The sequence below is a fragment of the Toxorhynchites rutilus genome, chromosome 1 (genome assembly GCF_029784135.1).
Source record: "Toxorhynchites rutilus septentrionalis strain SRP chromosome 1, ASM2978413v1, whole genome shotgun sequence".
Lineage (NCBI taxonomy): Eukaryota > Metazoa > Arthropoda > Insecta > Diptera > Culicidae > Toxorhynchites > Toxorhynchites rutilus.
Window position 1 is genome coordinate 180,556,295 of NC_073744.1, and position 27,306 is coordinate 180,583,600.

The following is a 27,306-nucleotide window of genomic DNA, read 5'->3' on the forward strand; positions in this document are numbered from 1 at the left end:
AGTTTGCCACATGTCCACATATTTTATAGGTTTGGAGATAAAAAAAAATGACGACAATCTGTCTAGGTGACATCTGTGTACTCAACACGCAGCGATAGAAACAAGTACTGCACGCACTCAATAACAAACCAACTGTCAAAATTCATTAATATGTGCTTATCCCCGGTTCAATAGTGCCAAACCACCCTGGTTTTTCTTTTAAGCATGACTTCCTCTGAAGAAACTCGGGTGGTTGAGTGGGCAGCAGCATTATGTGGCTGTATTGCAGCCTGCAGTTCATCATTGCAGTTGTTCCCGATTGACGATGCGGTTGACAGTGCTTTATTTACAATTCTCATGAAATTTTCGACTAGCCCATTTTGTTGTGGGAAAATGGTGTAGAGTATATTGTCTGAATTTCAAATTCTTCACCATTGTTATCGAGCGCAATCGTCTCTCAAACCGTTTTAGTAGAGAATATCCTTTGCATTGGAGTTGGTTTCACCAGTCTACCATTTGTGGCACAAGTTTCGCATGACCCATTGATCAGCATCTGCGGCCATGCCAGGTCACTACAATCGCACAATTGAGTTTTGTCAATATTCCGTTCTTGATGGATAAGTCATTCGAGACAGCTTAAAATCTGCTCAGATACTTCGACCACTTTCCTGACTACAAAGCTTCCACTTCCAATTGGGATGCTTCATCTTTTGCAGTTGAATTCTGCGTTTTAACGCGTTTCTGTCGGCAGGACGCGGCCCAAGTTGACCGCATTTACTGCATTTTAATTTTATAACGGGCAGAACCTGTTGCGGTGCGCCCTCCTATTACATCTGGAACAACGTTCCCGACGACTCCTAGAAAAAAGCAATGCTAGCACGATATTCTTTAGTCTAAATTCTCTGGTTTATTCGTTTCCCGTCCTACGCTTCAATGGAGCTTTGGTAGAGCGTATATGATTAATTGAAGTATCATTGTACAAGCTGTATCAATCTGATACACTCCGTCTCTCGTTGCCGATTGTACGATGAATTTCGCTTCGCCACTAAATGTGCTAGCAATTCTAGCAAGCTCGCGGTTGAACATGTCCTTGAGCAACTGAGCTTTGACGAAACGTTTCTGATCTGCTGCAATGTACTCACAAAGACGTACATTCTCATTTGTCTGGCATGGAAACTCATAATCGATTCTCCTGATCGTTGTCGCGTGCACGAAAATGCTTCGTGCTCAGCCGCAGTGTCGATTGTTGTTCAAAAATGACTTTCGATGTTCTTAACAAAAGTTGTGTAACAATGACCTTCCTTCAGGTTTGGCCTCAACTTACATGCTCGTACAATACCCTGCAATTCTTCACCCATTGAAAGATAAAGCAGTTGTGACCGTTGTATGTGTCACACACGTTGGATAGAGACGCTGCGATCTCAGATCTTCCAATATATTTGAACCACTCTTAAAACCACTTTGAACCACATTTTGTTTACAGGTACGTTTTATGAGAAAGGTTGGATTTGATCTCATCGGACGTTCGTATTACTTGTCGTCGCTTCATACGCCGGAATGTCATGACACTTCCAGCTATCATCTGCTTCAGTGCATACAATGTTGTTTCCTGGGAACTATTGTTACTAATCGAGCATTTTCCGGCTCGTTGTTTCTTTTCGATATTGGGTGGTTTCTTCGACATACAATTTTTTCAAAAGCGGTTGTCCAAACACGCAGTTTTTAGGCGGTTGTCCCGACACGCCCCTTTTTCCAAGCGGTTGTCCCAACACGCAATCTTTCAGACGGTTGTCCCGACACGTCACTTTTTCCAAGCGATTGTCCCAACACGCTTTTTTTCAGACGGTTGTCCCGACACGTCACTTTTCCAAGCGGTTATCTCAACACGCAATATCTCAGGCGGTTGTCCCGACACGCCATTTATTTTCACAGGCGGTTGTCCCAACACGCCATTTTCTTGAATTTCTTTCCCCTATGCCTGGTGATTTCACTGAATATTTAATGTATTGTTTTTTTGCCAAAAAACATAAAATGTCCGGCAGGATCGCCAATGTGGAGCTTCCGATATTCACTGCAAGGGTTCCTCAATGCCGGTAGTATAATCCTACAGTGAAATCACCCGATACAGAGAGGAAATATTAAGTGTGGCTTACCTATTCGACCGTTGTCTGCTGAAGGAGGAAATGATGTGACATGTGTGCTACAACTGTTGCTATGATATAACACCAACATCACTGTTATACTGTCAGCTGCGAGGGGTAGGGCATTGTGCATTTAATCTCTCTTCTACGCACCTCACAGATCTATTAGCAAAACAATGTTTCACCATCCTCGTAAGGAATCCTGTAACATTTGCCTACACTAACTTATGAATAAAACCATACGTATGATAGAAATCCTGATTGCCTTCTTCATATCCAATAAGTTCCAAACGGGCGGAGCTCATGTTACTAAATTTCGGCTCTCCACTGTGTCCGTAGAACGAACGCTACATTTGCCTTTAGAACGATCGCAGTAATATATTAAAATTCTGCCTCAGGAATTGAGATGTATAGCATATCAAATAAATCTCAGAATATTTCTGATTCTATTGTTATGTATATTCGATCTCAGAAAACGGTTATTGACGTGAAAACTATTTCATAAAAACGTAACATGTTTGCTGTTTTGATACTCTTACTGAAAGAAGTTGTCGTACGTCAAAAAATAAACAGAAAATGAACTGATACCTCGCGTAACTTTTGAAAGGAACCTATCAACATTAATCGATTGTCTTCATCAACATTCTGTTCGACAATCAGGAGTGTAGAAGTGAACCTCGTTCTGAACTATGTGGAAAAACTGAAGACAGTACTCGAAAAAATGCAACAGACATAACTGATCACCAACAATTCATTTTTAGTTGAACATTTTTGAAACTCTCAGAGAATAAATAAACACATATTAGCTATGTTTTTGGGAAGTTGGTTCATTCAACCACCTCTCCTATATAACACGTGCGCCATCGTTCTCACAAACTTTAATCCACTCTTTCTCCAAATCCTGGTCGTTTTTGAAGACCCTCCCTGTTTCCCGGAGCTTGCCCTACGTAATAGGGATTGCATTACCGTGCCAAAATTTCAATAACCGGTTATTCGGTAATGAACATTTCATTACCGGTAAAACCGGTAAATCACCGGTAAAAAACATGCTTCAAAATACCCAATTCTCTTGAAGAATCGGCTTTTATTTAGAATGAGTAGTTTACAAAAAAAACATTTTGCAAGTTTTTGTTGATTAAAGTAATACTTAAGGACACAGAGAATGTTAATTCTGTCGTCTTCCAATCTAGATCGGATCTCATTATGTTGGGCGTACAGTACGAAGAGAACCGAATATCATTGGCATGTATTTGCCTTTGATGCCCTCTGTACGAAAACTCTTGTCCGAGAGTTTTCATCAATCCGTTTATAGACATTGAGCTTGGGCTGGACGTAGATACCTTTGATTGTTACAATCGTCGTTCAAGTTTTTCCTTGATGCTCAACTGCAGGTTTCGCATCATCCAGTGGATTTTTTCCTCCTGTTGTCCAGCTACTGAATCAATATCATCATCGTCAAATTTGATCAAATCAGGAACAATTTAAAATGCCTGCTTGCAGTCCGTGACGTTTGATAGAAGACTCCAAGGTCATAATTAATTGTGTCACGATCACGAGCAGAATGATTACTCATACACGGCAGGGGTGGCCAAACTTTTGGGCATTACGGACGACTAATTGTTCAAATGTTAGGCTGCGGTCTACCAACGTTGACTGTATCAAAAAGTCATTAGAAATTGAATGTAGTACAAGACGATAAAACTAATAAATAATAACTAACTAATAAATAACGATAAACTAAATTGAATGTAGTACAAGTTTTAACTAGTGATGAAATGGATAGTGGTTTGGCCGGATACCGGATAACAGATATTCGGCCAGCCTCGAGCTTCAGCCCTTTATAAGCTTATACAAGACTAAAAAAAATGACAGGCGAATATGAGGCAAATGAAGCGTTAAATTTTAGAAAAAAATAAACACATTTTTAAATAAGAATTATGAACGAATGTTAAATTTTGCGTTCAGAATAAATATCCTATTTAATAGTGTATCAAGTTTTGTACAAGGAATCTGGAACAGATTTTTTTCCTGATAATGATTTTATATCATAATATTGAGATTTCTAGAAGTTGTACTTAGAGTTGTCTTCAGAGATGGTAATCTAAGAGGGGGTGCACTTACTGCACTACAAATCAAATCTAAATTATTATGACCGGCGACCGGCGGTTGAAGTAGTTCGCTTTCATATATTTTATTATAGCTTTTGTATTTTTATTACAGCTTTTATATATTCGTGACAGTTTTGCATGTTGTTGCATCAGAAAAGTATCTGGACAGAGAAGAGACCGCCCAAAGAACACCCATCTCACTTCGGTGTTTTGCTGGAAATTCATTATTTTATCATCATTATTATTTGTCATAATTTACCACTGGTTAATTTTGAGTACTGTTATAAAGTTAATACTGTTGAATAACATTTCTGACATGTCAGTAAACACTTACTTGTGAAAGATATTTTTTTGGTTTATTGTCTTATGATTTATCATAAGTTAATAACTTTTTTTTTTGTAATATCCGGTCACTATCCGGTACCCGGCCAGGTAGCAAATATTGTCCGTTTCATATAATATTTCAAAACGGCATAAAGGCAAATATTATTAATGGCGTAAAAAAAAATACCGAAATTGCCGGTTATTGATTGTAAAATTACCGGTAATTCGGTAATGGAAAATGACCCGGTATTATCGGTAAAACCGGTGAACAATCCCTACTACGTAATTGGCCAGAATTTTTCTATTTGGTGAAGTTCTGGCGAGTTTGACAGGTATGCCACCTTCCTGGCGCGAGATTTGGCCACCGTATTCTGTTTTTCGGTTCGGTTAGGCACCTTCCCTACCTTGAAGACATGAAGTGGACCATCTTGGCCACGTCTAATATCGAACGGTTCGCATTGCGCTTGAAGTAACCCCTCTCTATCCTTGCCTTCATGGATTCGGTCGTTTTTCCTTTTCTTCCATTGCCAGTTCGCCTTTTTGTTTATGGGGCTTCTTATGTTTCAGATATGAAGAGCTCCAATTGCATGTTTTAATTTCAGAACATTAGGTTCAGCGTAATATCTACGTAGATCTACGAAATGCAAATGTAGTATGCAATGCAATTCAGATTACATGGGTTTTCAAACTCTAAATTGGTCAATTAATATGAGACTAAACGAATCTGATCATCGCTAAATATAAGAGCTTTGGTACCATCTCTACAAGATTGTCTAGTGTACCGAATAACCCTCACTGTGTTTATTCTCCGATTTTCACGAGACATTAACAAAAACAAACAACAGTAAGTAGCAATGCCGGTAAACAGAGAGAGCGAAGAAAGCCTTGTGCACCAAACTCAACCCCGCGGCAGCCGCTAAGTCCTAAATAATCGCGCTCTGTCTATAAATAGTGGTGAACCGCCGTAGCTGTAGCGAAACATGATCCGACAACAAACGATCGCCGAGGATTTTCCGCTGACCGCCGCCATACGACAGAACGAAAAAATCATAGCCCGATGACAAAAAGGGTGTGTGCGCGTATGTAGAAGAGTAAAGATTTTGCGTACCGATTATCACGAGTCATTCATTTGCATATCCATTTGATTGTCGCAGCGCCGCTAAGGGAGCGGTTTGTTTACGCTTCTCCTATTACCACGAGAACCGCCGTAAGTGGCAAATGTGATTATTTCTGATTTAATGAGAAGCCACTCGCTGGTGATCTTGGATGCATCAGCTCTATTTGTTTTCTGATGTTGGTTATTCATATTTCAGAGCCACCCTATCGTTCTGAGTCATCTTCAGCGGCTTCATGAAAGCGCCAAAATGTCTGCAATCATTTGCATATTATTAAATACCAGCACTCTGATCGATCATCATGCTTTTTCTTCACACACAAACACAGGCCTATCTGCGTGCGATCAACAGCGGTGTGGACGATATACGCGAGCTGCTGCTATCGGAGGAAGCCCGCCTCGATCTAGTCCCGTCCGGTCCGCAGCTGGTCAGCCACAGCACCAAGTCGCGCAAGGTCATCGACAGCGAGAACACCAACATCCAGCACACGGCCCGACCCGATGGGACGCTGGTGACCGAGAAGAGCCAAACCCGCCAGCACGAGGTTCTGCTGGACGACGATCTGCCCGGGGACGAGCGACTTAGCACCGGGGTTGACGAGGTGGACAGCAGCGAGCGGATCATCGATCAGAAGGTTTGAGCCGACGCTGTGAGTTTTTTTTTTATAGTAACACTATCATAATCTCCCCCCACAGGCTTCATCTCAGCGATACTTTAAGCAGCGTGATGAACAACACGTGGATCTGATTGGCACCAGTGGGGAAGTGATTGGCAACGAGATGCGCTACGCGGCGGAAACCACTCAGCTCGATAAGGAGGGCACCCGTCCGGAAAATTTACTGTCCGAGTGGGACAGTCTATCCGATCGGCTGAGGAAAGCACGCCGCCTTGGGAGGCATCCTACGCCCAAGGATGCCCTGGTGGGAGGCGTCATCGGGGTGCCTCCGCTGGTGGATAGAACCGACGCTCTGACCAAGCGGCCGTTAGATTTCGACCGGGAGGATGAGACGCGGAAGCAGGAAACCAACAAGTGGCTCGAGAGTCATTTTGGGAGTGAGTCTAGATCCTCGCGGGGTTCGCGGGATGATTTGGATGACATTGTTGAGCCTACCAAGAAGACGTACTTTAATGTCACGATCAAAAGTGGGGATGGGGTGGACGAACGAGCGGGTGGTAATGATTTTTACAAGGCACATCAGTTGAATGCGCCCCCGAAGGTAATACTCCCGGAAAGGGAGGAGCCGGTTGGTAGAAAGTATTTCCAAGGGGTAAGCGAATGGAGTGAACGAAATCGTTATGCGAATCCGAGAGGTTCCAGAGAGAACTTGGTGGACAGTGATGAGTGCGGGTATCGAACTCATGGCAAACAGAAAGATTATCGCTTCGAAGAAGGCAAAAATTCCTCTTACAAGGAGGATTCAGCTTACGTGTCTTCATCAACGTATTTCACCACGCCGCGATCACCGGAACACTCAAAGGATAGTAATTTCAATGCACGGTATGGCAGAGATGCTCGCTCGGTATCACCGGATCGGATAGAGTATATACCGGAGGATCGACCGACGGCACCTCAGCGTAAGAAGGCACTTGAAAGAAAACTAACCAACGGCAATGGCATGACGAAGAAACGCGTCGTGGAGCCGCAGATTATAGAGTACGCTCCGAGAAGTCGATCAATTTCACCCATTCAAATTCCACCCGTGGCGACAACCCTACGGAAACCCTACCAGAAGACCCGGTTCAGCAGCACTCAGGATCTAAGTCACACATCCCGTCCGGTGGAAACGGCGCGCGTTCCGCGCAATCCACCAAAGAGCAAAGTCGGTTCTGCCATTGGCAACAGCATCCGCAAATTGGTGGGTAAAATACGTTCCGCCAGTGCCGAGCGTAAGCTTCGCTTAAAAACATCCACAAAGCACCGGTCCCCCTCGCCGTCTTCCACTAACAAGCGTAACAGCTCGTCCAGCACAACATACCAGCAGTACAACGTCATTGACGGTCACATTGGACGAGGATACTCACCACCACCACCACCAACGACAACGGCAACAACATCAACACCGACAGCTGCGGCAATGCAAACAAACCAGCTCCAAAACCAGTCTCAGCATCAGCATCAGCATCACCAGCGTCACCAGTCGCAGTCGAGCGGTGCTGCTGTCAGTCACAAACCGAACGGCAACATTTCCAGACGTGATCGCGAGCGCACCGATTCCAATTACGATCGCCGTGGGTCCTCCGATATCGTGTCCGACATGACAACCAACAGTGGGGGACCGATCCCCAAGCAGAAGTACTATCTGGGCGAGAATCCCTACGGGGGAAGCATCTTTGGCAAGGAGAATAAGTACGATGGGACGGCCCGTGGTGGGGCTGCCGCCCAGTATCATCAACAGCAGCAACATCAACAGCCGCAGCAGCTTCGAAGTGAGGAACGGATCGTGACGTCGTCATCCCACACAAGGTGAGTCCCGATAAGAATTTCTTTCTGTGCTAACGCTGCTGCCCACGACGACGATCCGCAAATCCCCTGGTGGAATAGACCTTTTTTGGGGGTGGAACCAATTCTGTTGTCTGTAGGAACAGGTTTCAATTCCGTCGTATTGCTACAACAGGTTCGGTATTCAAATTTGTGCCTTGTTTTTCTTTCGAATATCCATTTGTTGATTTTTGCGAATGGCAGTGGAATTGTGTTGATAATGGAATTATATGGAAATGTTTACAAGACGGATCAATGAGACGTCGAGCAGTCAATTTGTAAAACTTTAAATTGGAAGTTTTGAATCTTTATCCGTTTTTATCGATTCCAAAAACCTGCTTTTTTCCAAACATATGTTTATTTTTTACAGTAGATCAGATCGATTATGTTTGAGTTATGGTATTTTTATGAAAACCGAAGTCGGTATCGACAGATCTCCCGAGTGTAACGTGTACTTATCAGAAGCTTCAACCTTACGCACATTCAAGAGTTTAAAGCAGCTATACTAAACCTGGCTCGTTACTACTTGGTATGTGTAACAATCTCGAAAATTGAAGAAATCATTTGCGAAACATGAGATGACAATAATGGAGTTTCACACATTACATATTATTGCACATTACACAATTACACATTTGTTAGTTGTCTAGATAAGTGGTATCAGTAGTTTAAATATAATTATCTAATTGTGAACATAAATGAAAATAAGAATATAGAATCCTTACTTTTTTGTTATAAAACTACGTCTTTGAGTAATGACACCAAATCAGGTCAGTTTTTTTTTATGAAACGGTTTTAACGGTCAGAATTATTCTAACTCTGAACGGATTTTGATGGTTTGTATTCCACTCGAATCGAAAATTCTCTAAGATTTACGTTATACGTTATACATTACGGTTTCCTAACCGTAATGGCCATAGCCATATTTCTTTAAAAGTTCTCCAATTTTTTTTCTTTTTTCATACAAAATAATTACCGATTTAAAAACATTGCGGTTGTAACCAAGTGAATGTGAGTAAATATGAAATCATTTTCTCTCAAAATTTTTCACATTTTTTTACACTCTACCACTTTTTGCACGAACAAAGATTTGGTAACTATGTATGTAATTACATAATAGTTATGTAATTACGTAGTAAATGAGCATATTATCATTCAAGCTCCAACAAATTTTCAGAACGCAAATGAACTTGTAACCTAAGTGCAAGCTTGTTATACGGTAAAATATCAGGAACATGTTTGGACTTGAATTCGGTCATGACTTCCATCACGGTGAATCGCGAATATGTGTTAAATACAGAGCAACTGGAAACGTGCCTGGAGGATTTGCCCGCTCAAACACATTATTTCGCACGAACTTGTTCACGCCTTTCTATAGCGATCTGCATCAATGTTTGCAAAATTTAGTGGATAGTGATAAATCGATGTGAAGACTTAAGGCAAAAACTTTTAATCATACAGGCTTGATAAGGCCAATTTGGAACACTGGAACTGTCCAGAGTTAATTTTTAGCACATGTTGTGGCATCCCAATTTTTTACATTAAATGAGCTGAAAAATAACAGAAAATGTTCTACTCCCCAATACATGTATATCATTTGTATAATGTATACGCTAAAACCAATATGAGCGAGCGAAACAGGAGACACATTTAAATGGAAGCATATGGAAGCTTTTCGGTGCTCCCGTGGTCGAGTGGTTAGCGTCACACATTATCATGCCGGGGGTTCGGGTTCGATTCCCGTTCTGGTCGGGAGAATTTTTCGTCAAAGAAATTTTCTCCGACTTGCACTGTGGTCACGCGTATTCTACAGCTTGCCACTCAGAATACATTCAAGGCGTGTTATTCGGCATAGAAATCTCAACTAAGTACTAATAAAAATGACGCAAGTAATACTACGTTGTGACGGCGAAGTTCCTCTAGGAACGTTAGAGCCATTTAAGAAGAAGAAGAAGAAAGCTTTTCGTATAGTTTGCTAAATACACGGCCCAGACGGAGAAAGACATATTTACGTTCATGTACTTCTTTATCCTCTTAGAAAACACTTTCCAACTTCATTTTATGATAAGGTGTAATATTATCACGCTTCCATATAACAGCGCTGGCAGCTATATGGATAGCGTGGTCGTTGTGAAATAGCTTTGCATTCCAGCCGGCCTTGGTTCGATCCCCATTGACGTCGTATGGACTTTTTTTTTGGCACAATTCCAAATGAAAAGAGAAAAGAAAACAGAAAGAGATGTCTGTTCGCATACATACAAACCATTTTTAAGCTTTTAAAACAGCTCATTATTTGCGCATTTGACCCTCCATCACACGAAATGGCATCATTTCTGCCAAAGATGAAATGTTTTCAGCTAACGCTAGTTTGGGTGTGGAGTCGAATGAATTTTTCGAGTTTGAAGCCTCTAGCAACAGCAAAATTAATAACGTTAACTGAATAGAGTAAAGAGTACAGATTGCTTGTACCAATCGACCAATCAAAATGCGGGACTTTCGTTCAGATAGTGATTCAGATAAATTTTCCAATTGTTCGATAACTAGTTTCATACAATATATTATTTTCGTCATCTATTACATTGTTATGAAGTGCGCAGATCAATTAATTCAAAAATCTCGGAAACCCATCAACAATTACTGCGCAATAAACGTTCGAAATTAGACAACTTTCGCTATGTGACCGATTTTCCGTTTTTGAAATTTGATTTTTTTTTTCAGTCTTTTGCCCTGAATTTTGATTCGAAGTTCTCTTCGATTATTGGATGTCGAGCCTTAACCGGACATCACTAATTCACATAACTGTTGGTAGAATTCTTCAACTTCTTTCCATTCATTTTTCCTCTGTTGGATAACGAGCATCAGTTACTCCTGTGAACTTCCCATTTCTAGTTTACAAAACAGAGTTAATGCCTTTCTATCGATTATAATTCATTTTCATGTACCACAGCCAAGTCACGATGTAATGCACACGAGGACGAATGAGGAATGATTGTAGTGCTGAAAAACACTACAACAAGAACGTAAAATATTTTCAAAATCAGAAAAGTTACAAGCTGGTGAAGTGAGTGAATTTGAAAAAAAATTGTGCCATGGCTCCATAGTTGTCCAGGAATATTCAACGAAGACTCAACTATGTTAACCTCAGCTTTCAAGAAAAAATATTAATTTGGGGAAAAAATAATCCATTATTTTTTCGTGAAATTCAAATTTTTTTTTGAGGTGGGTGTAAAACGGACATGTTAAGGAGAACTTCAATTATATCTTCGGAAACTCATGTTTCCCAAAACTTTGATGCAATTTCTTGCAATTCAAAATACTGTTTTTCTATCTAAAATTTTACAAAAATTTTACAAAAAAGTGTTTTTAAATTTTTTTTACTAAAATTAAAACAGACCGAAAAGTACAACTTTTTTTTATGTGGGCATAATGAACATGTAGTGGGGGTAATATGGACAAGTTTGAAGTATATGAAGCGTAGAGGTTTATCGATCGCGAGATGAATAATTTTATTCAACCAAGGTCTGAACTCATCACGAATGTCCGTTAAATGATGAAAAAAAAAACGAATTAATCCACCTAGAGGTGATATCGTGCTTTTTAGCAGTATAAACGGACAGACTCTCAACTATTTTGCTTTTGGTTCGAGTCAGCTTCTAAACAGTCCATATTTGGCGATTTGATTTCCATTTATAGATGCAGAGCATTCCTTAGGAATAGATTAAACAGACTTTTCACAGTTCATCTCACTCCCACTGACAACTGTCCGTTTTACCCCACCAGTACAAATATTTCAATAATTTAAATTTTTCCACACAAATATGAATTTCGCTCTCACTTGAAGCTATAAACCCAAAATCAGAATAAGTAAACCGTCCCATGAATGTTTCATTTCTGCCGTCCAAAAAAAAATATACAGAACATTTCGTCTCTCCTTGAGCATTTCTGCATATAATAGTTAGAGGTGACTTTTTTTGTCAATTCATCAGTTGTTTTTTTTCAAATTTCGACTAAACAGACACACCCGCACTAATTTCCCTGCATTGGCACGACAAATGTTAATCGAAAAAAACAGCTATTTCAATTTGGGTTTAGTCATCTCCAGCTCACATGTTTCGAACGGTTGACAGTTCAACGGGGCGTCTCAAAACGCTAAAATTTTGGAAGCGTGCTCTGGTCGCAAATTGGCAACCCAGAGTTGGATGGAGACAACTTTATGGTTTGCATGTGGTGATGGTTGAGTGCTGCAATTGACTCGTTTCAATTTCTTTTATTTGCTTAATGCACCAATATGGCATCAGACAAATCGACCGAAAGCTGATGAAAATGTACGTGCGTGTGGGATGCGCGGCGTCTGTCCATTCTTGAAGCGCGTGATCAGCGTGCCACCAACGCATCATCAGCGTTGGTGATGGCGTGAATGTCTGGCTTGTCTGAAAGGGAAAACGTCTGACGATGAAACTCAGAGTCGACAGAATCTCACCTTTTTCTTTGGTTAAAAGAATTTTGTCTGCATAGGTAGTCATTTCATTTCTATATTTACATTTTTTAATTACAGTAGAACCTCAATTATCCGCTGGCGGAGAAAATCGCAGATAATCAAAAATCTCAAAAATCTTGTTGTTTATTTTAAGCACGTGACTTGAGTGTGTCTTTTGGTCTATATGCCAGTTATTGTGTGTTTCTTAAATATCATGTTATTAGGGAATCACCCAGCGTAGCTGTATCAATGCAAGAACGTCTTACCTCGAGCTCGTTGAAGGTGCAAAGTGAAGTCGAGGGCCAACGGTTGCTAAGCAACGGTTTATGCGGTGTCGGACTTTTACCCCGCCGTTATGTCGACACAGTTAACCGTACGCCTGCGGTGATTAATGTTTAGGACAACATATGTACATATCGGTGGGACTTTTATTGGGTATCGCACAGTTATATGCTTCATATATCATCCAAATGTGTCTTGGATGTATGTACACTCTATCCACCTCCTATAAGACCACCCTGATTTTATTTCGTTGCAACACAAACAGTTAGAATTTCAACAAGATACATTCATACAATGTTGAATGCTTAGAATAAAGTATATTTAACGTCAATTTCGTTCAAAAGAGTTGTTTTTTTAGTTATTGTGCCTAAATATAATAATTTCAGCTGTCCAATTTCTATAAGACCATTTAAAAATTATCAGTATTATCAAGGAAAGATTCAAAACGATCGGCTGATTTACATGTCAATAATTGGCAACCTTGCCATTTCGGCCAAAAACCTGAAAAATTTGTGTTGGAATACTATTTACCAAATTCTGTTGAACGAATTTCTCGATATTTTTTCATGTTTCCGAAATTGCGACCTTGAGCTCTTCACTAGTGGTGTACCACTTTCCCTCAGTGTAGATTCTACGTACACGGATCCCCCTAAGATTTTCAACAGGATTCAAGTCTGGAGAGCGAACCGGCCAGTCCAACAAATAAAATTTTTGATCCTTAATCCTTTGTTTAGTTTCCTTGTTGGTATGAAACATATATCATATTGAAGATAACCTATACGTTGAAGAACTTTTCGTTATGGTATATAGCAAAATGGGCTCTTTTGGAAACATTCTTTGTCACCACATACCATGTCCCACTGTCGGTTCCTGTGAGCTTTGGCAAAACTGACGTCTTCCGATGTGAGATGGTGTAAGATGAGGAACTTTAACCTTTTAAGCCATCTTTATGTGAAGATTTTTTACCAAAACTTGACGAATTGTCACCCGAGTAACATTTAAATTGAAATACTGCTTTATTTGCACAAGCGATTTTAAGGTATTCGAAGCTGTGCTAGCTATTTTCCGCTTATCCCGGTCAGAAAGGTTCGATTTACGTGGAACTTTTCGCCTTCTTACCGTATCCTTGAGGATTCGCCACTACTTGCACTACTTGATGGGATCATCCAATCCGAAGAGCAATTTCTCTGATAGCAATATTTTCTTGGTGAAATGCATCGATTTGTCTTACTTCTCTCTCCGTGAGCCCTTTTCCCTTCGGCATTTTCCAGATTTATTGGTCAAAACAACTAAAACAACGGAAAATGTAACTGTCTTATAGAAACTTGACACTTTAAAAATACAAAAACATTCGTTTACGCTCAGCGTCTGCACACACACATATGAAAATCATGCAATAGGGCTCTTACTACACATACATGCAGAGCAACTGCTGGGCAAACATCATTTGTTTACATTCGTAGCTTCTATGCTGCAGAAGCGGTTGCGATCTTTCTATTAGCGCGAAATATTCCATAGAACTAACATGAACTTGGTGAAACAGTCAGGCAAGCAAGATTTTCTTCGTTTCCGATCAATTTTCTCATAACCATATTTCACTTCTCCGCAGAGCATTCAGGTACCCGGAAATCATATCTGAGCAGGGTTGCCAATAATATTTTTCAAAAAACTGGAAGATTGCTCTTTAAAAAACTGGAAGAAAACTGGATCATGTAAAACCGTTTTATTTTAAAAAGATCGGCTGTAAAATTATTTTTTGATTTTCCAATGATTGAGAAATAGAATTTCCTTCGAAGCGTCGTGTAGTATTTATATGTAGTTCATTAAACGGCGAGATGAACAATTAATTAGTCATATCATTCGAGTAGATCAAAATGCCGTTTCCCACTACTCGAACATTACTGTGAGACAATATTTGAGGATCTTTTCTTCTAGAACATCTAGAAATACGTTTTTTTTTTGGGTAAAACTTCAAGAACATCGTTGTTATTGCTTCGTGTCCATCAGGTCATCCTTCATGTCATGTCATGCCCAGATTAATTGAGGTGCACGGGGTCACGGAATCTAACTTCAACCTTCTGTTCCTTTTCCTCTAACGCGAATTTTGATTTCTGTAGTGTTCCTTTTGACCATATTCGTTCCTATCTCACGAATAATGTAGAGCAAGTAAAATCGATCTTCGGTTTGTCGCTTTTGCGTGATTGGTTTCAGCTCCCACTCGTTAACATTTGAAAGCGGTTCTATCATGCATCAAATAGGAGAGTTTAGATCATGCGTAATGTTAATGCTATTTAGAACTGAAATCCTTTGGGAGACCATGAGAAACTAATATCCCATTGATGTAAACGGGAATAAGATTACTTGGGTTTTATGTTCATATCAATCAAAATAAATGGAACACATTGACTCTATGCTCTTCTGAAATTTAGAATGATTTGGAATACCAATAAAATTTGATGAATATATAAACTCAAAGGCAGCATAGCACACGGGCTTTATGAGATATTTTGCTATGCACCCGTGGCCGAGTGGTTAGCGTCATAACTAACATGCCGGGTGTTCGGGTTCGATTCCCGTTCTGGTCGGGGGAATTTTTCGTCAAAGAAATTTCCTCCGACTTGCACTGTGATCACGCGTATTCTAGAGCTTGCCACTCAGAATGCATTCAAGGCGTGTTATTTGGTATAGAAATCTTAACTAAGTACTAATAAAAATGACGCAAGTAATACTACGTTGAGACGGCGAAGTTCCTCTAGGAACGTTAGTGCCATTGAAGAAGAAGAAGATTTTGCTATGAACATTGCCAGTCGTGATTGAAATTATAGTTCAAGTCTGAACTTCAGAATATTTTGGAGAACCTAGAACATCTGATATTTATATAGATTCAAAGACAGTGTAGCACGCACTGTGCGCTAACCGTATTGAATTCGGAAGTGTAAGCGAGAGAAAAAAAAAACACTGTGTTGAAAAAAAAGGTCGATCCAAGGTAAATACACATTGGATCGATCGAACGATGAATGTCAAAAAAAAACAAATTTGTCAACTGATAGGAAGGGTGAGTGAGGGATATTATGTATACATTGTGAATTTATTTTACATAAAATGGGTAAAACTGAAGCACACGTATAAAAAACTGGATAAAACTGAATGATATTTCAAAAAACTGGAAGATTTCAGGATTTAACTGTTTGACTGGATCGAGAGAAAAAACTGGAAGAATCCAGTTTAAACTGAAACATTGGCAACGCTGTATCTGAGGGTTGGTTGATCTTTCTGGCTGAATATGGTCTTAATTTCAACATAATCATCTGCTTTTTTGGCGAAACTAACCACCTATTAAGAATATCTGTACGCGAATATTCATTATAGTTTACTTCTTCACGAAACCAGCATTTCAGGGCAAAAAGCACAAAGCCTAAATAGGAGCACACTTCACCTAATCCGGCTATACAATCGTACTGTGTAATTTGCATTGTTTCTGTGAAACTTTTTGAATAATCAATCTGCTTCCATTGATGTGGATCATAGCCATTACAGAAATTTATTTTCGCATGTTATTAATACAGTGCAGCGCGTGATTTCTACAACTATTTCGCTAAAATAATTATTTAAACAAAGCTCAATCTTGTCGATCCATATAAATCCTATGCAGCGATCTCTTTTGCCTGCCCAACAGATCACTAATACAAATGCACGCTGCAAGCGCCCTATGTATGGTAGTCACCAATACCTACACACTAGAATATAAATTAAAGCATTGTTTGTTTACAATGACACAATGCAGTAAGATCATCACCTGGTCTTATAGAAGTTGGACAGAGTGTATATCGCCTCCAATTATGGCTACTCATACGATTTGATGTTTGGCATAGAATGGCTGTATGTTTGAAATATATATTTGACAGCTTAGTTTGATTGTTAGGTTTGTTCACTCCACCAGTAGTAGGGAAACCGCGGGTAATACGGACAGTGGGTGTAATATGGACAGGTGGTTTATTCGTATTTTGAATTTCCTGTTTCTGTTGATGAGAACACCTTCTACATGTTACTCTATTATATTTAAGCCTATGACAATGAATACTGATCAAAAGTGGAAAAGGGAAACAAAAACCGAAAATCATACATGATTCCGCGTGAGGATGTAATTTTAGTTGCTTCGATATTAAGCATTTTGAGTGGTTCAATATCAAAATTCAATTAGCTGATGGTTATATTTCGGTTTGTGAGTTAACAGAGAAGCGATATTAGGTATGTACGGAAAAGTAAATACATTTTTGAGTGGAAAAAATTAAATTATTGAAATAATTGTTGTGGTGGGGTGAGACGGACAGTTAACAGTGGGAGTGAGATGGACTGTGAAAAGTCTTTTTAATCTATTCCTAAGGAATGCCCTGCGTCTATAAATGGAAATCAAATAGCCAAATATGGACTGTTTAGAAGCTGACTGGAACCAAAAGCAAAATAGTTGAGGGTCTGTCCGTTTATACTACTGAACAGCAAGATATCACTTCTAGGTGGATTAATTCGATTTTTTCATCTTTTAACCGGCATTCGTGATGAGTTCAGACATTGGTTGAATAAAATTATTCCTCTCGCGAGGAATAATTTTTGTAATATATGAAACCTCTACGCTTCATATATTACAAAACTGTCCATATTACCCCCACTACTTGTCCATTATACCCGCATCGAAAAAAATGTTGTACTTTTCGGTCTGTTTTAATTATAGTAAAATACATTGAAAAATACTTTTTTTGTAAAATATTTGACCAATTAGGTAGAAAAACAGTATATTGAATTGCAAGAAACTGCATCAAAGTTTCGGGAAACATGAGTTTCCAAGAATATAGTTGAAGTTCTTCTTAACATGTCCGTTTTACCCCCACCTCCCCTAAAATTAATCGAGCAATCGAGATGATAGCAGAAGGGTAGCTTAAATGCGTCAAGACGAATTTCAGCTGGAATAATAAAAACACAACAAAATAAACAGCTCAAATAGGACGATCCGTTCTCGAATGATGCGTGAACAAACATTTTTTGCGATTGATTTAGATACTTGGACAGGTTAAGTACTTGTATCTGTGGAAACTTGTTCTCCAAAACCTCAATGCAGTTTTGGCAGTTCAAAATAAGGCAAGCCTGTTTTTTGTGCAATCCTTTTTTGCACGATTCCTCATTTGTGCGACTCATTTTCTGCGATTTTATTATAAAATCGGAACTTTAATCGAACCAACCAACTAACCACACAAATAAAAAAATCACACGAAAAAAATGAAGAATCACACAAGAAAGGATAACTCAAAAACAGGTTTGCCTGTATTGTTTCCCGTGTAATCCGTCGAAGGTTGCACAAAAAGTGTTTTCCAGTGTTTTTTTTTTGACGTAGAACTTCGTCTTTCATTAAGGGTGCCAAATCAGATCAACAGGTCACGTTTGTATGAAATAAATTTAATGTTAATAACTATTTTTGCCGCGAGCGGATTTTGGCGATTTAACTTATTGACGAGCAACGAAGGGGGAACCGTAGGGTGTAAAGTCTCCGTGAACGAAGGAAAAGAAGAAAAAATAAGGGGAATATTTGCCTAGAGCAGGGATTCTCAAACTATTTTGGACATAGACCTCTTTTCCAGAATAAAGTGATACCATCGACCCCAATATCCAAATTTCTTTAAAAAAAAATTTATCTTATTCATACAAAATACATACCAATTCAAAAACTTTGGTCATGTGTGTAAACTTGACATCATTTTCTCATAGACATAAAATTCAGAAAATATCAAGTGTAATTAATAATTATTAATACAAATTACAACAACAATACTTTCCACTGAAATATTAGTCATTATTATAACAAGTTGACTCACGCAACACAACTTATACAGTATCTTGTCGACCCCCGGGAAACCAATATCGACCCCAAAGGGGTCGACCACTTTGAGAATCCCTGGCCTAGAGTGTAAACGGTTGATCTCGCTGAGCCAAACTTTCTTTCTTCGTGAGGAAATCGACTGAACAACGTTGCTGTGCGAGCTGGACGACGAGGGATCGAATGCCTTTATCGAGGCAATGGGGGTGGAGGAGTAATATGATGGATAAAGTAAAGTTTTCCAAGGGCCTTTTTGAAAGTTAGAGACGAATGAACTGAAGAAATTTAAAGTCTCCAACAAGCAAGGAAAGAAGGCAAACTTTCAGTCTCGTTCTGTATTCAAAGCAATGAATATCGCTTGTTCTTCCTTGTTTTACGTCATCACATGTCTTTGAGCTGTGGACGCGACCAAATTACTCACTCGCTTATGTGCAGTGCCAGAATCTTTGCGTCAAACTGATGCCATTGTATTAAGGTTCTGAACTACACAATTGTGTGGGGAAACATCAAGCTAGGCTATCGTCAGCTCACCAAGAAAATAAATGTTCTGGAAGTTTATCAGTGATTTGGTTTTGCATGACGGTAGGAAAACTCTCTCCACAAAGGATGACAGCTAAGCCAATCTAGACTGGCAATATCAACAGAGAGGGGTTCTGTTGAGAAGAGCGCAAAATGGAGATAAGTTTGTGTATTTTTAGTTACCCAATTATTTTTAAAATCAGTACTGGTGCAAAGGTCACAAAACGTTATGAAAAGTGTTGATCAAAGTATACTTAAGCGTTAATTTGGAAAATTTTTAGCGGAAAATTTCAAAATGTAGCTTCGGGGTGAAATTGATCAGTCTATGTTTTTCAGGATTTTCTAGTGTCATATGCACAATCAATTATTTCTTTACCTACGGTCATTTAAATGATAATTCAAGGGTTGGAGGATACAAAAACCTGATTAAACCCATCTAAAGATGTGGTCATGCTTTCCATAACTCGATTAAAACATTGATCTGCAGGTCATTCGGAGACCATTCGGGTTATTTTAATGTAGCCGAAAACCCTTGAAATGGTCACCAATGAGCTAGTTTTGGCGAACCAAGACGCTCAACAGATCGCAGGATGGGATTCGGTTCTGGTCATTCGTGGTGCTTTTTCGGAAAACAGTTTTTTCTCACTTGTTTGAATATTAATTACAAGTATTTGAATACTTATTCAACTCATCAAGTATCGGCTAGAAGTGAATTAATATGTCTAGCGTCTATAAATATTGCTTTGATGTGTTGAAAATATGATTTTTTACCATAATTAAACATTGAAACGAAAATGCTATCCTTTCTGGATATTAATATTTATGCAATTTAATGAGTGAGTTGAGAACCAATGACAAAAAGAACCTTTAGATGGTAATTGAACATGTCAGATTAAAAAGACGGGTGGGTAATGTCGGTGACATAACCGGAGTGACGTAGGACTATACAAAGGGGACAGCTTTTGTTAAATATATATTTTAAATATATTGTTTTATTTTCTTCTCCTACGTGAATACCTACCTATCTACCTGAAAAATGGATTAGTTTACTGTTTACTCTTTATGAACATGTTGGTGGTTCTGAAAAGAACCTTTGGCGTTATGTTTTTGCGTTTTTTTATGAAGGCTCACCACCTAGCCCCGTACATGGAATACATCTTTACATTGTCTTTGATCCCCATGTACGTCCATCACGACCATTTGTTTTAGAAAGCATTGAACTGTATTTCCTAAACTCTTTTTTGGAAGGTTTAATGGCCCTGAAAAGCGCCTTGTTTTATGGAAAGTGGTTTTGAAAAAAAACATTTCGAACGCCCTCGATACCGCCTTGTTCTGGATTTGCCACCAAAGCAGTTTGTATAAAGAACAAACTTTTTTCTTCTGCTACCTGATGCTGTTTTGCGATTGCGTTGGCACTCGCCACTCGCTGCAACTGCCTGTTGTTGTCTTGATGTCCACCGAACCGAATGTGTTCTGTTCCGAATGCGGGTTTTCTTATCGTCGCGAGCAGCTTTGCCAGCTAACTCGATCACTTCGGCGGCCGAAACTATATAACGCCGGCTAGCTGGACTGGTGCACTGGTACTAACGCGCTCGGCCTAGCTACCCTTGCGGGGAACTCCAGATCAACACGGTTCGAGCGGGATTTTGCCTTTCCCTTCACTTTTCCCCCTTTACCATGTCCAGACATGGCTGCTTGGGTTGGTTTGTTGATGTGTTGTGATGCGAACCGATGTGGTGTACGGTTTGAACGAGAATGATCGTTACGGCAGCGGAGCGGGGATTTTTAAGCTGACTGGCTGGCTCGAGAATTACGCATCTGTAAGACTGCGATCAATGTTTCGTTCATATTTTTTCTCTTTCCTTTCCAATCGTGCTTCATTCTATTTCGCTGCTGCTCTGGTTGCCCGTTTTGGCCGGTACGATTTGAGGAGCACAAAATGGACCAATCAAAAATGGGCACATAGTGCATTTTGACAATGCTTGATATTTCACAATTATTCAATTATTTATCTCAAGAAAAATGAAATGTTATTCGTTATGATAGATGCGTAGATATATTTCCTATCAATTGATGCAAAAACCTTTGCGATCTATTGAGAAATGCTCGAGTTATAAGCGTTCCAAATCTTGCATTTTTTCCTACTTGTTCAGTGCCTAGATTTCCATTTCACCCCCTATATCTTCCGGTTAGACGTAGTCCTACGTCAAAAGTTTAATATTAAATTGCATAAAACCTATGGAAATTTATGTTTGTTTTCAGTAATGCGATTAATCAATTTCACCCCGGTGGTCAATTTGCCCGCGGATGACGGTATATGGATATTTGTGTGGATATATGGATCCCATTTGTATCTGCTCCCGTGTGCATTGGCCCTGCAACAATCGCCTAATTTTTTGATGATATGATTGACGGATTGTTCGGTGTTGCAAATTATGCAGCCGTAATGATTAATATAAACAAGGACGGGAGGGAAATATTTGCGCTAGGGTATTAGTAATGAAAGGAGGCGATCTGGCGTAGTGGTAGCATCCATACCTCTCACGCAGAGATCACGAGTTCAATTCTCACTCCCGACATTCTTCCAAAAATGGCAGTAAAAGTGACGAACCAGCCGAAATGTGTTGAAAGTCACTATGATAGAGAAAGAAAAATAGTAATGAATCTCTGCTGAGTCAAATATTCAGCCTTTTTCCAAGCAGTCAACAATGTTTGTTTTCTGTCATCATAAAGACTTGGTTAGTGCCTTTGACATTGCATCAATGCATTGAATTGACGCTATGGTGAAGCAGGTGTTAAAGTTGTGCACCAAAAAATTATTTGAGAAATACCAAGTTATTCAATAAATTATAATAAGTTATTAATTTATTTGGGTTCGCGTGTCAGTCGCAAAACTGATTTCAACTACAGGGTTTTCCATTTCGGGCTTCCGAAAGCATACAGCCCTGCGCTGACAACCGTTTGATATAGCTGTCAACCAAAGCGTCATATCGTCAGTTGAATGTCTGCCATTTTACAATATGGATCGTTTTAGCATCGCACAACGTGTTAATTTTGTTAAATTATACTATAAAAATGATGAAAAATCGGCAAATGTTTTTCGAGCATTACGGACGGATTTTGGTCGTCATGGACGGCCTACAGAGCACACAATCGCTAATGTAGTGCGTAAATTCGAACAAACTGGATCCGTAGCGGATATTGTGAAACCTGTGCATCATCGTAATGTGCGTTCGGCCGAAAATATTGCTGCTGTTGCTGCCAGTGTGGAGGATGACCCGAATGTTTCGATTCCACGGCGTGCTCAACAATCGGGCTTGTCAAACACATCATTGTGGCGAATTTTGCATTTGGACTTGCACCTACATCCATATAAAGTCCAACTGGTACAAACATTAGAGCGTGGTGACCATGGAATGCGTCGGACATACGTCGATTGAGTGAACGAACAACAGCAGCAAAATGCTGAATTTTCGCATCAAATTTTCATCAGCGCTGAGGCACATTTCGAGCTCGGTGGCTATGTGAACACCCAAAATTTCCGTATATGGGGCTCAGAAAATACACACGTGATTGTTGAGAAGCCATTGCATCCGCCAAAAGTCACTGCTTGGTGCGCATTATGGTCTGGTGGAGTCATCGGGCCGTATTTCTTTGAAAATGAGGACGGCGAGACGGTAACTGTGAATAGTGAGCGCTATGGGCGCATGTTAACCGATTTTTTTTTTTGCCACAAATTGAAGATTTGGATACGGATGACATTGTGGTTTCAGCAGGACGGCGCCACGTGCCACACAACACGACCGAACATTGCCATATTGCGAACGAAATTTGAGGGACGCATAATTTCGCGTTTTGGTGATGCCAATTGGCCGTCCAGATCATGCGATTTGAACCCGCTAGACATTTTTTATGGGGTTATGCGAAAGACCGTGTCTATACCAACTCTCCGCAAACTCTTGAACATTTGAAAGACAACATTCGTGAAGTTATGACCGAGATACCGCCCCATATGTGCCGAAAAGTCATCAAAAATTACCTGTTCCGGATCAAGGTGTGCGAGGAAGCCCTAGGTGAACATTTGAATGATGTTGTATTTCACACATAATGGCATAAACCAAACTTTAATTTGAAATAAAAGTTTCATCGAAATTCGAATTCTAAGTGTGTTTTATTTCAATTTACTTACGGAATTTAAAGTTGGAAAACCCGGTAGGATTGCGTTTGCGCTAATTTTGATAATAATGAAGCGGTGCTGCTCTTTCCGGGGTTATTGAGATTAACAGATAGAGTTTATTTCGTTTATTTAGTCACCAAGAAAGTAAATATCGTTCTGGAATTTTGTATGTGATTTGATTTCGCTTGCCAGTAGCAAAACTTTCTCCATTAAGGATGACAGGACTGCGCTTATCTCAAGCATGTATTGTTTTGCAAGCACAAGAATGAATCATCAAACAATTATCGACAAAGTTTTCGTAGCATTATAAAATAATATCCGCAATTATAAACAAGCGACTTGAATTAAACTACAACGTAATTCTACGTCAACAATGCGATCGTGTCTTGAACGCAACCTCCTATAATTTTTTATCAAAATAAAAACAGACCAGAAAGTAGAACATTTTTTGTGTAATATACGAATCGTTGAAGTTTATCACTCGCAAAGGGGAATAATTTCATTTCGCTATGCTCTATCCGGATCGTATTGTTTCATCTCCAATTTCTGTTTTTGCTTTTGTCTAAAAATGGAACATGACTGAACAATTCATAAAACGATTACCAGAGAATTCTGATAGGACAGAAGCTCCTGTCTTAATTGACTATTTTTAATCCACTTCTACATATTTCATGAATAAAGATGAAGCTAAATCGCACGTGCGATCGAATCGACCTTCACACGGCAAAGCGGAGGAAATATTCTCTCTTGTAGCAAACGCTGGCTTGTAAACAAAACCTCGACTCCCTCAGCACCGAGTGGGCGACAATGCGATTTTTTACAGTCGCAGTTAATGCGATTCTTCGATCATCGGAAAACCGGTTTCCTTGGTGGCTTGCGCGGAGGCTGATATAATCAGCGCCGCAGCGAGTCACAAATTTTGAATTAAAACATTCTTGGAACATCTCACTTCCCAGAGAATGCACAAAAGATGACAACATGTTCTGGCGCCGAATCAGTGATGGAAGTATTGCACCACGGAAAGGGCAAGCCCCTTTATCGTTTATCGTCTGACGATGACGGAAACTAGTCACGATTTGTGCGAAAGTCTCAGCAGCCGAGGGAATGCGGAAAAACATCCCTCGCTGAGGTCAAGTTCAAACAGATGAGTTTCGGAAGCGGAACAGCGGTTTGTGCTTTTCTTCCACTATCAGCCGATCACCGGCGAACGGATTTAATTGATCACCGCAATAACGGTCACCACCCGTCACACGCGTCAACAACTCGCGTATCCAATTTGGGCATGATTGCTACCCCTGCCTTATTTGGACAGGTTCTCGGACGTTTTCTTCCGTGCGCGAGAGAACTTTATCTCCCGCAGCGCACATTCACTCCGGTCCACGCCACTGAACCGCTGTGCTTTGTTCGTCTAATGCATCTCATGTGTGATTCCATAATAGGAAGCTGTTTCCTTTTTTGGGAACGGGGTGCTGCTGAAAAGGCAGTGACTTGTTTCAGAATTTTGGCTTCTGGTAGCGCCTGTCTGTGAGAATTCTTTGTTTTGCCCCTTCAAAGCGATGACAGTTTTGTCTGGGAGCTGAAATTGGCCTGCCTTATAACGGGTCGAATCAATTCTACTGATCCACAAGGTTGAATGGAATGAAAGATGTCAATTATTGATACTAACTATGGTATTTCTATACATTGTACGTTCGAGTCAATTATAGGCATTTAATTGTTGTTTGAATAATCTTTTTTTTCTTGCCTCGTTCCAGGAGCTACAGCCAACCACCACCGCCCACCGTCAGCACATTGGGACGTTTCAGCAAAAGCACTAACCGACTCCCGTCCACGACAACTAATGGCCACCATGAGCAACTCAACGGTTCATCCTCATCGTACATCCACTCGTCATCCAATCACTACCAGAACAGCTCCCAAACGCTGCCCCGGAAACTGTATGAGCAAAAATCGAAAGCCAAACCGCTCCATTCCTCCACCATCAACGTATCGATCGTGAACACCGTCAGTCCCACTGCCCAACCCTCTCTGGCCAACACCGGACCGGTGAAACCCGCCCGAACCTACAAAGCTCTGAACCGCAGCAAATCGTTCAATGTACATGGTCTTAACGGCACCAATGACCCTAGTCCGATTTATCTGGAAAAACTGAACAAGAACAACTACAACTCGTTCTACCGATCCAACTCTAACCTGGAAGATCTCCACCACAACCCCCATTCCCGGCATCCGACCGAATCCATGCAGCTAAAGAGCCCCTCCATCGTGAACCTCATCAGCCGCAGCACCCGGGATCTAACCCAGAGCCCACTCTACGAGGACGAACGCATCCCCGAACCGCGAAACGATTTCTACAACGAACATTCCACCAACAAGAAAACCGTCTTCCTCAAGAACCTTCAAAACCGAGCCCCGGAGCTGTACCGCACCCTGCACGGCACCGACCAGAAAGGACACTCGGGCAACTCACCCTCCCGCGACTATCTCAACACGTACATCAACCGGGAGCAGGAATCGTCGCTGGGGTCCCGCTCGCCACTCACCATCAACAAGGACACCGCCAGTATCGTCCGCCGGGGTAGCTCCAGCACCGAGGACTACTCCGAGTCCTACAAGGTGACCCAGAAATCGGAGGATCCTGTGCGACCCGGGCTAACCAATACGGTGCGTAACTTCAGCAAAAAGACGATTCCCACCAAGGATGGGCGAGGAATGCAAACCATCGAGACGAGCGAGGTGCGCACCACCAAGACCAGTCGCTACCGGGGGCCCGATGGGGCAGGTCTGAAGTACCAGGAGTTCCGAAACGGGATTCACCACGGCAACGGAACTGGCGGTGGGGGCGTTGTGATAGAGTTACGGGGTAACCCCTAGGATGTGTGTGGCGGTTGTGCGGGTGTGTGAAAGCATGGATATTTTAAGGTTTTTGTGAACCACTTTTTTAAAAAATACGAAAGCAAGATGTCAAGATTTTCTACTTGTGCCAGAACTATGAAAGTATTCTTCCATTGCTATGATTTATCTCGAAGTATCATCGTGCAAGCTAACAAGCAAGCAAGCAAAGCGTATAGCCTTATTTCGTTTTAATTCTTTGTACCTAGGCGAACTAATCAAGGAATACTTATTTTTATTTTTTTAAACAAGAATTAACAAGTGAGGTATATTTAATAACACGATTGACGCGCGGGCAGGCGGCAGACCGCGTAGGACGTGAAATAAAGTAACAAGCGTGGAGCTCTTTTGATATCCCAATCGGAGTGTTTGTTCGAAAGAAATGTCCCCTGCGAACTGTTGCGTTTGAAGCGCAATTCATCCGTTTGCTTCCAATCTCTACATTGATTTACAGAAAATTGTAAACATTTCTACAATTTTTTACCGTTATAAACAGACAATAGTTCATACATAATATCCCACAAAAAATTCCCGTTTTAACCTATCTGAACTAAGAATTTCTTCGATCTCTGTGAGAAAACACTTATCAATAATTTTGACATTACTGATAATGTTTGAAATTTTCAACTGTTGACTGCATCTAAACAAAACCATAACGACAGAAGTTAATTATAGGAACTCTTATATTAATTAAATCGAGATGTCAATACAATCACTATCACACCGAGCAAAATTTCGTATTTTGTAAATCGAGGTAATCTCTTAACGAGCGCTGAGAGGCTAATGAACTCCCAGAGTTTAAAACCTCTTTAATTCAACAAAACTAGGGTAGGGCTAGTTGGTCATTTTTGAATTAATTTGGTCATAACTTTGTAGTACAAAGTTTTGCTTTAGAATGTTATGTACCACAATGAAGCTTACCTTTTACCCTTTCAATAAACAATAAC

At 40.3% G+C, this 27,306-nt stretch overlaps 1 protein-coding gene across 4 annotated transcripts in view; it reads left to right on the top strand.

The window, feature by feature from the left end:
• Window positions 1-26,713, top strand: part of LOC129762508 (uncharacterized) — a 232,342-nt gene extending 205,629 nt beyond the window's left edge. For all 4 annotated transcript variants that reach the window (XM_055760846.1, XM_055760826.1, XM_055760834.1 and 1 more), the window contains 3 exons: window positions 5,996-6,301; window positions 6,363-8,131; window positions 25,222-26,713. In XM_055760846.1, the coding sequence (XP_055616821.1) occupies window positions 5,996-6,301; window positions 6,363-8,131; window positions 25,222-26,341 (3,195 nt within the window). In that variant the 3' untranslated portion in view covers window positions 26,342-26,713. The remainder of the gene's footprint in view (window positions 1-5,995; window positions 6,302-6,362; window positions 8,132-25,221) is intronic.
• The last annotated feature ends 593 nt before the right edge of the window (window positions 26,714-27,306 follow it).